The sequence below is a fragment of the Nesoenas mayeri genome (assembly GCF_963082525.1).
Source record: "Nesoenas mayeri genome assembly, chromosome: 5".
Lineage (NCBI taxonomy): Eukaryota > Metazoa > Chordata > Aves > Columbiformes > Columbidae > Nesoenas > Nesoenas mayeri.
In genome coordinates, this window is record NC_137548.1 from 18,481,274 (window position 1) to 18,496,949 (window position 15,676).

Below are 15,676 nucleotides of genomic sequence, written 5' to 3' on the forward strand. Positions count from 1 at the left end.
ACTGGTGCAGTGGTGGGACTCAGCTAATAACTATGCTGGATGCAATGTAGATAATCTAATCATAGATAATTGACAATTGGCTTAATGGGTGTTACAAGCTTGCTCTCAGTTTTGATCTTGCATAGGCTGTTACTTCACTGCTGTTCAAGCAGCAGCATCAGCTTGAGGTATTCCTGCTTCCTTTTTGTTCCCTCTTCTGTCTGTGGCATGCCACCCATTCACTTGTGCTAGCACAACTTTTCAAGATCAGTAATTATTTTTTTTAATCCAATCAGTTCTTTGACTTAGTGCTGACAGCCTTTTAATAACCCTTATTTAAGAAGCCCTACAAGCAATTGTGTTGGCACAGTGGAGGGGCAGAGGGGGTATTAGAGGGCTTTAAGCTACTGTTGCCATTTTTTATTGTGAAACAATAGCCACAGGGTAACTCCTGTAATTCCACTAATTCTAAAGCTGTACCATTGTAAATTAGGAGTGATCTCAAATAAAACAAGGCTTCCAAGATCACCAAACATGTTTGCTCTGAGAAGGTGAAATATTAAAATATCAAAAATGTTGGTAGGCAGCTGGAGATTTGAGGGAAGGCCTCTTATCCCCTACAAATATAATAATTTAGGAATGGCATTAATAAACAGAATTAGTTTAGCACATCAAAATGGTATTTTCTTTGTTTTAGTACTGAACAACCACATAGAAAACTGCAGGGCTGCAGAATTAGAAACCACACACAGTACTCTGTGGAAAACTAGATGGCTTCACCGAGCCATGTACCACTGTGCACTTCATGGCTTGCTGGGAATGAAAAACAATAGAGCCTCGGGTTTCCCAGTCATCTTTGCCAGTGATTTCAGTGAGGAAAAGGCTACAAATAGAGTGGCTGCAGGGGGCTCTCTGCCTTGCAGGCGTGGTGTCACAGGGCCAGAAATTGCTGAGAAATAAATCCCTGGTTGTCCTTGCTGCTGCCTCCTCTTGCTCCACCCCACTTGTGGGGAATGAAAACGATACGGGGTTGGGGGAGACACATGATCATCAGGCTTCAGAAGTCACTTCTAGGAGTGGCATATGATGGTCTAACCATGGTTTTCCATGAAAGGATGAGAATCCTTGTGTGCAGAAAATGTCATCGGAAAGGAAAGGAAATCCAAACAAAGGGAATAAATACAGAGCAGGCACTTTGCCAGGGAGCAAAAAAATTCCCTTGATAAGCAAAGGAACTGATGGCTGTTGAGCTGTTTCCTCCACAGGGAAGAAGGATGTCAGAGTCTGCCACTGGAGAAATTTCCCACCCAATCTTGCTATAAAAACACAGTTGGCAACCCCAGGGAAAGAGATCCCTGAACAACAGAGAAAATACTGTATTTCTCTTGACTTGAGAAGAACAAATTCTATCACCAGGAAACTCTCTGGCTACAGCTATTAATTTACAAATGGCATTCAGCAGCTCTCATTTTCTAATTCTAGCGTTTCTTACTGCTTTCCTTCCTCCCTTTCCTCTTTAGTCTCTCCTTGCACCCCTCCCCAACTTATCTATGTTCCTGACAACTCACTGAACATACTGGGCTGATTATCTGAATGTGCTTATCTCTGGGATTGTCTGCAACTGCTAGTCCTATTAATTTTCCTTTCTCAAATAGTTATTTACTGAATAGCAATAAAAAGTAATTACTTGTAGCAGCCAAAGAAAAACCCCTGATCTTAGCATTTTAAAATAGGATGCTTTCTAGACTAGGTCATAAAGTCTTCAGGTTTCATATTTCAGTAGTAGCACTCTAGTATGCGGCCTCCATTAATGATTATGGCTGTTCAAGCACTTCTATAATGTTAACATTTGAGGTTTTTTCCTTTCTGGTATATTGTTACAGATTTGTTTGCTCACAAATTTGGGAAAACAGCTCACAAACCCAAGGTACAGTGTTCTATAAATGAACTCAGATGAACCTCACAGAGCCTGCTTTATGCAGCTCTTCCTAAATGAAGGCTGTTTTGACAGTGTTTAGAGATTCCACAGTTCATATGAGGCTACTGTAGGTTTCTGCCAAAGGCCGTAACATAGTTTGGGGTGGAGTGCAGCTTCCCCTTTTAGTGCGCAGGTGCCAGAAGTTTTTGATTTAAGCATATGGTGTGCTTTCTTCATTGAAACAGCAATATGCTCAGCTCAAAATAAGTACTTCATTCTAAAGCTCACTGGCACGCTTTTGGTAGCAAAGATGGTAGAATACCATTTCAGTGTTATTTGGATTTTAGGACTTTGAACAGTGCTAAATATCAGGAATCAATGGCTATGATTCCTGGGAAATACAGCTGCAGTGTTCTGTCGCTTCCAGTGCAAGATTGTCTACTGTGGTTTGCTATACTTTAAAGATTAACAAAGTTGTTCTGGATATACTGATGAACACTAATAATAATTTCTTAGTCATTAATAAATTACATAAATATGTTCAGGTATGTATTTCTGTGTTAGCTGCATTTCTATTAACTCACATATGGATTTTCTGTATTTTTTTAACATATGATTTCTAGTTCAGAATAATAACCTAATGTAATTGCTAGGCTAAATTTTACAGAGAACAGTTCATATCTAATGTGGATTATAATGAAAAGAGCAGACAGAAATCAATGGACTAAGGCTGTTTATCAAAGTAAAGTGTATAGAATAATAAACTGTCTCTGAAGCATTTTAGAGATTTTCCATATTTAAATGATACTTTTCCACTTGTACAATAAATTTTTTACAAATAATACTAAATTATACAAATTCAGTAGAGTTTTACATTTTCCTGACTCTTTTACCCTTTTCTGTCTTGTAATTCTTTTTCACATGATCTCACGTTGCTGTAGAGGAAGACGTTATTCCTATTTCTACATGTTCCTCACAAGTTTTTCTCTGGTGGCTTTTGATCAAGAGGAATAACACCCTTGGGGTACTGAGGTTTTATTTGGTAATTTTCCCAATATTTTTCCCTCAATAAAGCAAAGCTTTTCACTTGTTTGAAGAGGAAAGGAGACAACACTAAATTGAACTTTTACTTATTTTTCCAGTCTAGTATCTTAAATCATTAGCAACCTTGGTCCTATAAGGTTCTGGGATCAAGCCTTGTAAGTTTCCAGAGGTGCTTAACCTTTAGTAAGATAAAGGTTAATGTTTCCTTCCTTTTGTATTTTAAGCTGCTCCCTCGTAAGATGTCAAATAGCAAAATTACCTATTTTACTTCAAATCTATAGTCAGAAGCAAGATAATCTACAAAAACAACATCCACCAGGTGCATGTGAAGAATTCACCTATTTGAATGGAGATGCAGAGAAGATCTCATTCATTTCAATGGAAATGGAACTGTGGCTTCATTTGTTAGAAATACAACCAGAACCCATACCTCACCAATAATCTATCAGATGGCTAAGTAGATGTTAAGATACATGTAGATGAGTTATAAATGCCATTGCTCTCCTTTTAGTCTAATGGAAGGACTCTCTGTATTCAGAAGTTCAGCAAAAAAACATGTTCAGAGTTATTTACAGTGTTCCCATACAGATCTGTCTCTGGGCTTTGCTGCAGATCAGATACGCCTAACTTTTGCTTTGAGCTGGACACATGGGCTTACTTTGTCTAATATTTATTAATAATCTCTCAGAAACTCTCCAGTTTCTGGCTAATTGGTACTGTGGTTTGGACCAGTAGATAAAGTTATTTTTTTTTTCCTCCGCAAATTCCTAATTCCTCTAACAATGGACAGTGGAAAAGAATCCAAGCCCCAACCTGGCCGTGTCTGGAAGTGGGAAATGATTCTTTGGGAAATGGCAAAATCAACAATGCAAGATTTATGAGCAACATAATATGGACTGTGTGACTAAGCTTTGTTGTCTAAGTATTGTTTTCCATGAACAACTAGTATTCTAGGGAAAGCACTTGTTCTGTTTTGCATCAACCTGGACCATAGTTAAAACAGTACTTTGCTAAGGCCTTGAGCAATGTCAGAGAGTCTTGCAGGCAACATGCTGCCCGTGACCTACATGCTGAGGAAAAACTAGAGCAGATCACACTATATGAGGGATTACATCTTATAGAAAAAATATTGTTTCTGTATTTTGTTTGTTAATATGATAGGTGAATATGAAATGGGATATTTTGTTTGCACTTCTTTTAGACCTAATAGAATAAGAAATGCTTTTAGTTGAGCATACCACCTTGTATCCTAAATTTGTTAACAAATGAGACCAGCACAATAAATTGAAGAGGTAAGGTCTATTGTGTTTTAATCTCTAGTGGGAAAAGAAATGCTGGAAGTACTCTGGTCACTTCTTTGAAAAGGTAATTGAGATTGTGTTATTAGAGAGGAGTCAGGAGAATGCTTGATGTATTCATTTGTGGATTGATAGTGTATTGACTCATTGACTTAGAAGAATTTGAGGAAGAGTATTCCACATTATTTCCATTATAACATAAAATATTTGTTTAAGCAAACACTGGTTATAGAAATCAGTCTTCTGATCTTCATTAATGGAGTCAATCACTACAAGCCCTGGAACACTTTCTTTTTTTTTTTTTTGCTGGCTATGGGCTTGAGTTTCCACTGCTTGACCTCTCAAGAGTGATTAGATAATTAGCAAGATCTTATCTCCCAAGGCCATTACAGCTACCTCCCACCTTGCCGTTTTGCAGATATACGCAGTATTTGAAAAGCAGAGTATAATCACAAGAGGACTGATAGAAGTGGAAAAGCAGAAGATAATCTTTCACACTCCATATTTTCATCACATGCCCACACCCATCTGAACCACACATAATGCTGCTTTTGCAAGCTGTTGAGGTCTAGCCTTGACTGATGTGGTGGTTGCTGTTCCTTTGTCTTTCTAATGCCTTGATTCCATCCCAGCTTGTATTTCTGAGGGTGGATTTCATGTGCTGGCAAAAGTGAAGTAATGAAAATAGATAAGAAGTCCTCTGAGCAAAAAGGACTGACTTATGGCCAGATGGGTAGAAAATATTTTAGATAATGGCTGCTGTTGTGAAAATGAGCTCAGGGTTCATGAAAGCCCAACAAGTTTGAAAAAAAAATTGATGATCTAAGAGAAAGTGATAGAGAATTTCAGGGGAATTAAAAAAGAAAGTAACATTTCAAACTGCTCCATTCCTGTATATGTGTATAAAATAAGCTCTGAAATATAAATTGTATAGACATAATATATATTTTCACTCATATGCTGATGAAGGTACGTGAACATTCAAATTATTCTGGCTTAGGCTATTTTATTGCACAAAGAATTAGGTTTGAATTATCATCACCCTTACTTTTCCTCCTAATACATGTAATGCACGTATGGCTGGTTTTTTCCAGCCTTCTGAAGCCAAAAGAACTGCTTTTATGCAGTTACCTGAAGAACAGGTAAGATGAAGAAGAAATGCATAGAGGAAGCACAGTCATACCTTTGAGGAAGGACCATAAAAATAAAATTAATATCCATTCTTCTCTACATGAAAATTAAATTTCTTAATGCTATTACAGAGCTTACCAAGTGTACTTACCTCTGCATTCTCCTCTTCTCAAGGTTGTGCAGCATATTTCTGCTCTTTAGGTTGAAAGTAACAGCACTTCAGTAGAATAATTGCAGCTTGTATAAAAGGACTTTCACTGCTAATAAGATAGAGGATTTCAGTACAATAAATATATAGTTGATTAGTTCCAGTTAATATATTATTGTGACTTAGTGATGCTATCTATAATTTAAGGATGTTAGGCTGGTGTTTTTATAGGCATAATAATCCTCAGTGTGCTGAAAGAACAGTGTAGTAGTTCAGGACAACAAGATTCCAGTTCATTATGTTGTGAATTTTTTTCCTTTTTTTTTACTGTATATATATCAACCAGTTTCAATGCCTGTCATATCGGTTGTCTAGTGACAGCAATTGGCATTCTGTCAGAGGTGACATTGCATACAACTCAAGCATTATACAAATTGTCTGGTAATAAAACTTTTCAGTACTGGTAATGGATACTTATGTGATATTATTTGCAAATCAAAATTTTCTAGAAAACTGGAGGAAACTTTGCAATCTTGATGGCAGCTGAATTAATGGAATTTTGCAGCACAAATGTAGGCTGGAGAAGGGAAAATCTGCAAGCATCACAGCTCAGTTGTTGGTGAAACATGGGGATAAGGGAGATTTCTGATGAGGTTCTTTGAAGAGAGATTAAAAAATGCAGATGTACAGTGGAAAACATGAGCTACTAATACCAGTACAGCCCAGATATTTGTGCAAATGACAACCAAAGCACTTTTTTTTTTTTTTTTTTTTTGGTACTAACTGATGCTATTTTAGACTAAGATAGGTAGTAATGATGGGGAGAGAGCTGGTTGTTTTCAAGTTAAAGCAGATGATTCCTCTCTCCATCCCCACTTGGTTGAAAAATCCAAAAGAAAGGGAAGAATAAACAAAGCTGTTTCAACAATTAAGGTTTTGGAGGGCTTTTTTAATACTGTAATAACAAATGTTGGTAGATTAGACATAGCAATTGAGATATTCAAAGGGACTGAATAAATCAGAAGCTTAAACATGACAGAGACCTGGAATTTATCTAACTCAGAGATGCAAAAAACATCTGGAATTTACATTCCAAGTATGGAAGTGGGATGAGTAACCACCTCACCAGTCAGAGCAAAAACAAGGAAAAGGTCTGTACAGAATGGAGAAGGGAAATGAATGAAGACGTGACTTAAAGACTTGGAGGTGCAGAACTCAAGGAAGATTTACCAAACCGAACCCAGAGCTAGATCTTGCAAAGAGTAAAACAAAAAGTAAAAGACTGTTTAACCATGTAGGTAGCTCATTGCAACTAGCATAAAAAGAAGGCGGAGCCCCAAAGCACTGAGGTTATATATAATCCAGCTACATTCCCCAGCCTGATGAGTAATTTTTGCAGCTTTCAGAACAGACAAAGATGTAAAAAGTCAAAGCTAAGTTTGCTGTTAGAATACACAAAGTGAAAAGAGCCATGGCATGGAAGCTAAACTAGGAGAAGTCAGCTTGCTCAAATGGGGAAACGTTACTAAGGAAAGAACAAGGGTATGGAGTTTTATGGTTTGTGGCAGAGATTTTAATCCATCTGTTGTATTGTGGTGGTGCTATATAGCAAGCTTCCTTTTTTTTTTTTTTTTTATAAACATGTAATAGATTTGTAGTTATTCTGTTAGTTTACAGTAACACACAAAGCTTTAGAACAAATTTTGAAAATAATGAATGCTATGGATATAAATAGAACATGGGATAAAATGCAGTCCAAGTTTACTCAAAGTAAATCATGAGTGAACTTTAATAGCAGCAGAATTTTTATGGATGGAAACCTGGTAGGTCAAATTTATTTTTATCTCAATAAAGCACTTTGCAATGTAGTACTTATGAGATTATTAGTTGAAATGGGAAATAGCATAAGAAACATAAGTCAGATTAAAAAGTGTCTAAAAGAGGGATGACAATAGGTCTGTGCTGGAAAGGGCACTATGAGACCAGAGAGGGATTCCAAGTGAGGCTCCTTATAGCAGCATTTGTCCTGATCTTATCTAATAAATGCAATGGCACGAAAATAAGAACATGCTAATTAAACTTGCTGATGACAAAAACTGAGAGGCCTTGCTTACAATAAGCCATCTCAAGAATTTGATTCCTAGAAAACAGGTGACTTAGCAGCCTGGAGTAACAGAAGTAAAATTAAATGTAACACAAAATACAAGGCCATGTCCTTAGGGATTAATAATAAGATTTTCTAGTATAATAGGGGAATTAATCCAAGGGAAGTGATAGATTGGAAACGTCAGAGTGAATTATTGATCAGGGTCATTATGAGCCACTAGTACAATTCAGACAACTAAACGTCAATGCAGGGCTGTAGAATATTTTCAGTAGAGAATATGCAGTAGGCCATTCTGTGGAGTACCACTGTATCTGGAATACTGTGTATAATTCTAGTTCAGGATATGAACTGAGAAAAGTGCAAAAAATCCAGAGAACTGATCTTACAAAACTTTAAAATTGCTTAATGGAAGGCTGAGTGGCATATGATTACTGTCTGTGTATAGGTTACATCCAGGTTAGCACCCTGGCAAAGTGAGGAGCTATTTTAAGCCATAGGAAAATGCTGGCCCAGAAACAGATGGATATAAACAGAGCATGAATGAAATTAAGGAGGAAGTCAGGATGTTCCTAAGCATTGGAAAATCGAGGTAAAAGTCACACGGTTTTTGATATATAAGAAGTTCTGATAATTCAGAATTTCTTAAAATTCTCTAGTCTTTGTCCTGAGAAAGCTTCTAGTAAACAGAATGCTTTGCTTATATCTGCAAAATACCTCCTTCGTCTTCTGGATGTAGATTTGTTCACAGCAAAATTCTCAGTAAATGTACTGGGAACAATATCAAGACCCTAATTTTTTGTAATCTATATAGGAATACAGTTGTATATTCACATATGCATACATGTGTGTACAGCAAAAGTTAAAATACTTTACAAGTCTGAGGTTTATGCCTAAAAACCTAGTAGGCCTATCTAGAGTATGGCTTTGAAACAAAGGTTTTTCATATTAATTTTGGTTTTGTTTGTAGTATGGAAGAATATATACATATTTCATATATTCATACAGAGTCAGTCTGACCATGGCTTTAGTTCAAAGTTCAAGCCCAGCACTGCCATGCAGCTTGAGTAATCAAGTGCAGAAATCTTCAGGTTTTTAAATTATAGAATTGGAATGTGTATTTGAACTGAATCAATTATTACATATATTCACCACAAACATGCCTGTAATAGCTGATCTACCCAGCAAGCATTTGATAACCCACCAAGCTTATCATAACTCAAGATTTTACAGATAGAACTTGGATCAGTAAATAAATCATAAGATTTATTAAGGCACTAGAAAGATGGCCTGACAGCCTTTGTGAAAATATCAGCAGTAATGTATCTCTGAATAAGATCAATTTATATGCGTTTACTTTCTATTTAGTTTTATCTGTTGAAGGCAAGATGTTTGCACCACTTCCATGTCATTTTATATCCCTGTTTTATTAATAATTTAGACTAAGATTTTATTTGAGTATTATTTATTACATTTTAAGAATAAGGTGGCAGTAGAATTGCATATTTTTCAATGAGCAGTAATGTAATTTTCAAAATCTGTACAGAAGACTCTAGGAGGGATATACCTACTGACCTGCTTTGAGAGTAAAATATGATACATCAAATTTAGTAGCAATATTATACAGTATTCTCACCTAAAATACTTAACTCTATGTGTAATACAATACATCATTAAACACCAAAGAGAAAGTAGTTGGAATTTGTTGCTAAATATGAGTCAACTCATTTCCCTTTAAAAATATAATAGAAGTGCTTTTGAAAGATGTAAAATTATTATACCTTTGTATCAAACTATATTCAGTTTTGATCTGTCAGTTTTGAGGACCAGAAGAATATTATCTAGACATTTAAGAAGAATTTTTTCTCAGAAGACATCTTGAGCTGCCTCTCAAGCAACAGCAAAGCATGATATGATGGAGAGCTCTGCATTGTTCCCTGTGTGCAATGTCCCAGCCATGTCCTGCCTGATGCTCATGGCATGGAGCCGGTGACCTGGGGAAGGAAGCAGGCAGGGAGGAGAGCCAGTGGCACAGCAGTGGGGGCTGCCAGACCACGTCCAGAGCCAGGGCAGGTTGGTCCTGTCCCTCTTCAAGGGAATGGCAGAGGTGGGAAGGGTGAAGGCATGGGAAGTATAACAGCAGCTTCAAAGGGGAATGGAGTGGGGTGAAGTGCTCTTGTCCTGTCCCCTGGGAGCTGCCAGCCCACACAGCACCCCTACAGCAGGGCAGAAAGAGGAAATAAAATAGCTACGGGGACCTTATCAGGCATCATAAAGTCCCAAACTCGTGATGCTGCTGCAGGAGATGGCCTCCTGGCGAGGCCGGCCATGGCACAGTGCTGAGGCTGCAGCCCAGCGGCAGCGCTTGGCACCTGGCACCTGGCAGAGAGGGAACGGGAGCTCTCGCGTTTCTGCCTGCTGAGCGGGTCTCAGTAAAAAATTAGCCCTTGGTAAAATTACTCAATAGATCTCAATACATCTGAGTAGCATTGGCATAGACAAAAGGATTTCTTAGTAAAAGAAACCTGAGAAGGGGCTGGGAAAATGTAGAGGAAGGCTGGAAACTTGGCACACCATCAGAACAGGAACCTGTGTCACTGGAAACTCTGTTGTGTGCCAGAGGTCTCACTGCAGGGAGATAAAGCTATAGCACCCTCTTTTTACATTTGCCTAGTCCCTCTCACTGTTGGAACATGCTAAATATGTCATATTAAACCCATGTATTTTCTTATTAGAGTAAGCTGCATTCTTACTGTCATACAAATGCGTCATCACATGATGCTGGTAGCACTCGGTATGTCAATGAGGTTTGAAAAGGCTGGTCAAGCACAAAGGTGGATGCCTTCTAATCCATCCCATTGGGGTTGTTCAGGGGAGCCAAAGAAGGCATACAGAAATACACCCAGTTATCCCTCTAGCTCCCTGGTCAGAATTAATTTTGTGCCCTTCCTAATGCAACCTCTGCTCTTACAGTCTTACAAAATTTCACAAAACTTTGGGAATGCTTATTTCTTTAAATGAGTGCAATGTAGCCCTTGCTCAAAATGGTTGCCTTTATTTCTGATGTTTTTATTCAAGGCCACTGTGTGTGCTTCAAATTACACTGTTTATAATGCTGTACTATACAGCTTGTTCTCTAAGTTTTTGCATGTGAGAAGAAACCCTCCTTTGTAAAAAGGATGGTCTCTTGGTATCTAATAGAGAGATGGACCTACTCCTAGCAGGAGCTCCTGCACTCTCAGAGTGGAAGGAAGAACTAACTACAGGATTTACTACAGAGAAAGTAGCAAGTGTGGAGAAGCAACAGAAGATAGAAAATTATGAGAGACGTGATATCAGAGGCTGTGAAGTTAAGGCATAGAGAGCACGACAGAACAAAACATTGAGTGTGTGTGGCCAAGAACCAAACGGGCCTGCTGTGGCCTTCCCGGCCCTGGTGAGGGGCCCTGAATTACTGCTGCTTATGGCACCACTTCACAAAAGCCAGACTCACAAATGCCTACTACAATTTTATTGTAATAAGGAAAATGTTATGGACCCGATGTGAGGGGTTTTATGTCCCTAAATATAACGTTATGATTTTTTTCAAAATACACAAAAGAACCCAATTCCCAAATCTACTGAAAACTATCACTCTCAGATCTGCTTAGGCAGTTCAGTACCTCACTCACCATAAGGCTTTCTAAAGAAGAAAAATCCTTATCAAAGAAGAAGAATCTTTAAAATAGATTATTAATAAGAAACATTATCTGTACCAGACTTTAATATGATAAATATGTAGATACAATGTAAAAAGTGGACCAGAGTGTTCTTAAGTAAGGAACTTGTTAGTTCCTCTAATTGGTTAGTTTGTTCCTTTTTATAATAACAAGGAACTCTTGTTGTACACAGCTGCTGTGGTTTTGACTGTATTGTAAAAGGTTTGCTGGTTTGCTGAGTGTTTCAGGTAACTTTATTCTAGACATTGTGTTTTGGTCATGTTCTTCACTAACCCTAAGAAAAGGCTTGGCTCAACTGAGTTGAGGCAAATGATTTATTTCTAATAGTACTTTTTTTGCCTGTAAAGGCTCAGTAAAGCATTCATATAACATAATTAAAATGCATTTTGCAGTGTTTTAAGATAAAAGTTGGAAAATAAAATGTCTTAGGTGTGGAGCTAAATACACTGCAGAAAACTACATTTCATCAGAATGGGCACTGCTCACTCAGTAAGTCAAGGAAATGTCAGTTTAGAAGATTTCACTACATAGGCAATTTCTAATAATGATAAATAGGAAACTGCTTGTACAAATAGATGCAATAATGTAAAAACAATGTTCACAGGAGTTTAACTTCCACTTGTGATAATGGGAAATGTTGTCTGCATTAATGTGATAGTGTTGAATGTGGTGGTATTTGGTTTTTTATGATGCCACAGTAATATATATATATATAGTATGGCAACAATAATAACACTTTGTTTTAATTTATCTCTCCCTTTATCCATAATTGAAATGAATTTCCAGGGATACAGGGCATAAAATCTGTATTTAGGATTCTTACAAACTCTCTTTGTCCATTTGCTTTACTCTCAAAAAGCACATTTTCTGTATTCTCTTTGTTGAGATGATGTTAGTTACCATTACTATGAGCAGCTGAGAGACAATGTGAATAATGACATTCAGCAAATAAACTGAATGCTTTTGTTATGAAATCCATTTAGTTTATCCTGCATGTAGAGCATCAATATCTTGAAAGAGCTTTTAGTCTGGTTCCTAGGAGGATAGGGAAATAATTAATTTTCTGTAGAGAGGTGGTAGCTTTCCCAGTGCTGAGGCATGCAGAATAAATGCATTTACAAATTTCAATAACTATCCAAATAAGATTATAACAGATATTTCTATCAGCAGGAGAATTCTGATTCAATTTTCCCAGTAGATTAGACTCCCAATATGAACTGCATGCACATTGGAGTTTTCCTCCCACTGAAAATCCTGCTCTGCGTTGCCACCTGTTTTCATGTAATTTGCAGTAATGTAATAACCTGTAACCTCCTGTTAAATTTGGTTGAAATTGGTCACGAGTTTTAAAAGTACCTGGAGAAATTATGCCAGGCAGACAGAAAGACAAATGCTTGTTCAGGTAGTGTAATTACGTAGGTTTTATCTTCTCAGGAAAAAGGCTAAAAAGTGGCAAGTGGTTTTTTGGTTTTTTTTTAAATTGTCTCTTTGGAATTTGGTCACAAATTGGTAATGTGTTTCTTCTAGATTTTTTTCCCTATCTTCTGTATCAACTCCAGGCAGATATACATTTCTATGTATTACATACTGCATTTTCCACATTCTCATGTTTTACTACAGAGCTTGATAGATATTAACAAGCCTGAGCAAAAACATTGCTCCACATTAGTATGTGAGCACGCATTTTAAAGCACATTGTTTCCAAGATGGCAATCAGGCCCCATTCATTTGATGACTTCCAGACAGTGTCTATGACCGTTATTTTGTTCTGAATCCTCTCTGCACTTATATTCTTCTCTCCTGTTGATAAAAATGAATATAATTTTACAGATTAAAAATAAATTAAAGGTAGGACAGGATGATTAAGAAATTGTTGTTGTTGTTGGTTGCTTTTGTGTTTTTATTTTTGTTCTGTTTTTTCTAAAGGAAGAAGTCACCAGCAGGATTCATCCGTATCTGACTGTTCAACATCTACAAAAAGGCTGAAAATGGCAGTGAACACAGAGCTGATAAAATCTATAGATGGTGCAAAAATATTCAGGATAATCAACTGGAAAGCTGACTGAGAAAGGTCACTCAAATATTTCAGAAATAAATAATAAAATAATTTAAAAAACCAGCTCAGTAAATGTGAAGTCGTGTGTATAGGGAAGCTAATTCTAACATCTATACACAATAGTTACCTATTACTTTTTGCTTCTCAGGAATGGGCTCTGAAGAGACATCGTAGCTCAGGAGAGGCCAAAGGCCAAACAGAATGATTGGTATTTGGAAAGGAGTAGAAAACAAACCACTCATTTGAATTCCATATAATCCCTAAACCCATTGTACACCTATAGCTTAACCACTGCGTGAAATTCTGTTCATGCAGTGGTATTGGTGTAGGAGTTAGAAAAACTAAACAAATTCAACAAAGAGAACATTATGAAGCAGCTTTAATATACAAAGAAAAAAGGCAGACTTTTCAGTTCAGAAAGGAGAAGTATCTTAACAGTGTATAAAGTTTTGCAGAGAAAGTGAATAGGGATGCTTATTTTACCTCACAATGCAAGAATCAGGCACCGGGCTCGAGACATAAAAGAAATACTGTTTCAGACATTAACTAATTAAAAAATGGAACATCCTGGCCAACGAAGTGCAAAGTATAACAGTACAGAAATTATTTTTCCAGTTTGTTTATGGAAGACAGGCTCATGGATGCTATTAAACATGCTGGGCAACTCCGTGGTCAGGAGACTTATGAAGGACTGACTGCAGGAGGTTATTTCTTCCCTAAGCCCTCGCTAATGGTGTTTGAGAGATGCTGCCAGGATAGATGGGCCTGCTGACACACAGTGGATACTAGCAGAAAGCAAGCATGGCTTCTTGCAGCATTCTGCTTTACACAGCCGAGTATTCCAGTCCCGAAAAGACGTTTCTGGGGTGCTCCCTCCCAGTGAACCCCATGAGGGAAGTGGGGTGGTGGGGAAGGGCAGGCTGGCTCTGTAAACCCCATTCCCTTCCCCCAGCAGTTCCCTCCTCAAGTCCCCTTGGTGATGGCGGCGGAAGGTGCAGGCTACGCGGAGGCCTACAGGAGACAAACACCCGAAGAGCCTCAGCGCTGAGCCCTTTTTCTCTCAAGCGCCTTAGGGCCCCGCCGCCATTTTGAGCGGTGGAGCGGACGAACTACATCTCCCAGGATGCTCGGCGCCGCGCCGCCATCTTGCCCCGCCGCTCCGCGGGGCGGATCGGGCAGAGTAGTGGCGGCAAGCGCAGACATGGCCCTGTTCCCGGCCTTTGCTGGGGCCGCCGAGCCCGGGGAGCCCCCAGCCGGTAGCAGCGAGGGCTCCAGGAAAGGTAAAGTCCTGGGAGAACTCTCTTTCCCCCAACAGCCCTCGGGAAGCCCTTCCGCTTCCACTCGCCTCCACACGGAGCCTCCTGCCCCGTGCCGGCCGTTCCGCGCACCCCGTCAGGCCTACTGCGGCCGCCCGCCCTCCGACGGCACAGCCCGGCCCGCCCCTGCGTGCCCGCGTTGCTGACGGGCGCTCCGCCTCCGACACGGAGCTGCGGGGTGGGCGGTGCTGCCGCCGGGACCCCGGCAGCGGTTCTCTGTGTGCGGCGGCTCTGGGGGCCCGGGGGTGCCCACAGGGGCTCGGCTGCCAGGGCAACCCCGCCGCCAGGAGCGCTCGGCTCGGCCTGCCTGTGTGCGGGGACGTGCGGCCGTGCGGTGCGCACAGGCGCACTGTGCGGGTCACAGCCGGGCTGCTGGGAGCAGAGCGGTCATGGCTACCGGGGAGTTAATACCCGTGAGGGGACTGCAGAGAGAACCTGCACCAGGGTCGTCCCCATGGAAATGGTGCCGGCTTCTCCTTAGGAGGTTCTCAAGTGTGTGCAGTTTCGCGTCCAGCTGTCTGCTGGTAGATCATAGAGTCATAGAACCATTTTGGTTCGAAGGGGCCCTTGAGATCATCGAGTCCAACCAGAACCTAAATCTAGCATTAGACTGTGTCCCTAAGCATGGCTGTACAAATACTCATCTTTGAGGAAGTCTATGTTGGCTTTGTGTGTGTGGTGGAGAAAGTTTGCTTTATGCAGAAAATGAGGGTTTCTTTTTTCTTTTTTCTTTTTTCTTTCTTTTTTTCTTTTTTTCTTAATTTTTTTTTTTTATTGCCTGCTGGCTGTGGGTAACTTAAAAAGTGCTTCCTCATTTCCTTGTTTATTAAGCCAGATTTTATTTGTAAAGGATATTTTTTGCAAGGTCATGAGAGATTACGATTCAGTTTATCACTTTGACTGTCATGGTTGCTGTCTAGCAAGTTATGCTTGTATTAAATGAGTGAAGAATCCTTCCTGGTG

General features: G+C 39.3%; 1 protein-coding gene across 4 annotated transcripts in view; it reads left to right on the forward strand.

The window, feature by feature from the left end:
- The first annotated feature begins 14,586 nt into the window (after positions 1-14,586).
- Positions 14,587-15,676, forward strand: part of NRDE2 (NRDE-2, necessary for RNA interference, domain containing) — a 34,810-nt gene continuing 33,720 nt past the window's right edge. For all 4 annotated transcript variants that reach the window (XM_080345489.1, XM_080345491.1, XM_080345490.1 and 1 more), the window contains exon 1: positions 14,587-14,677. In XM_080345489.1, coding sequence (XP_080201615.1) covers positions 14,599-14,677 — 79 coding nt within the window. In that variant the 5' untranslated portion in view covers positions 14,587-14,598. The remainder of the gene's footprint in view (positions 14,678-15,676) is intronic.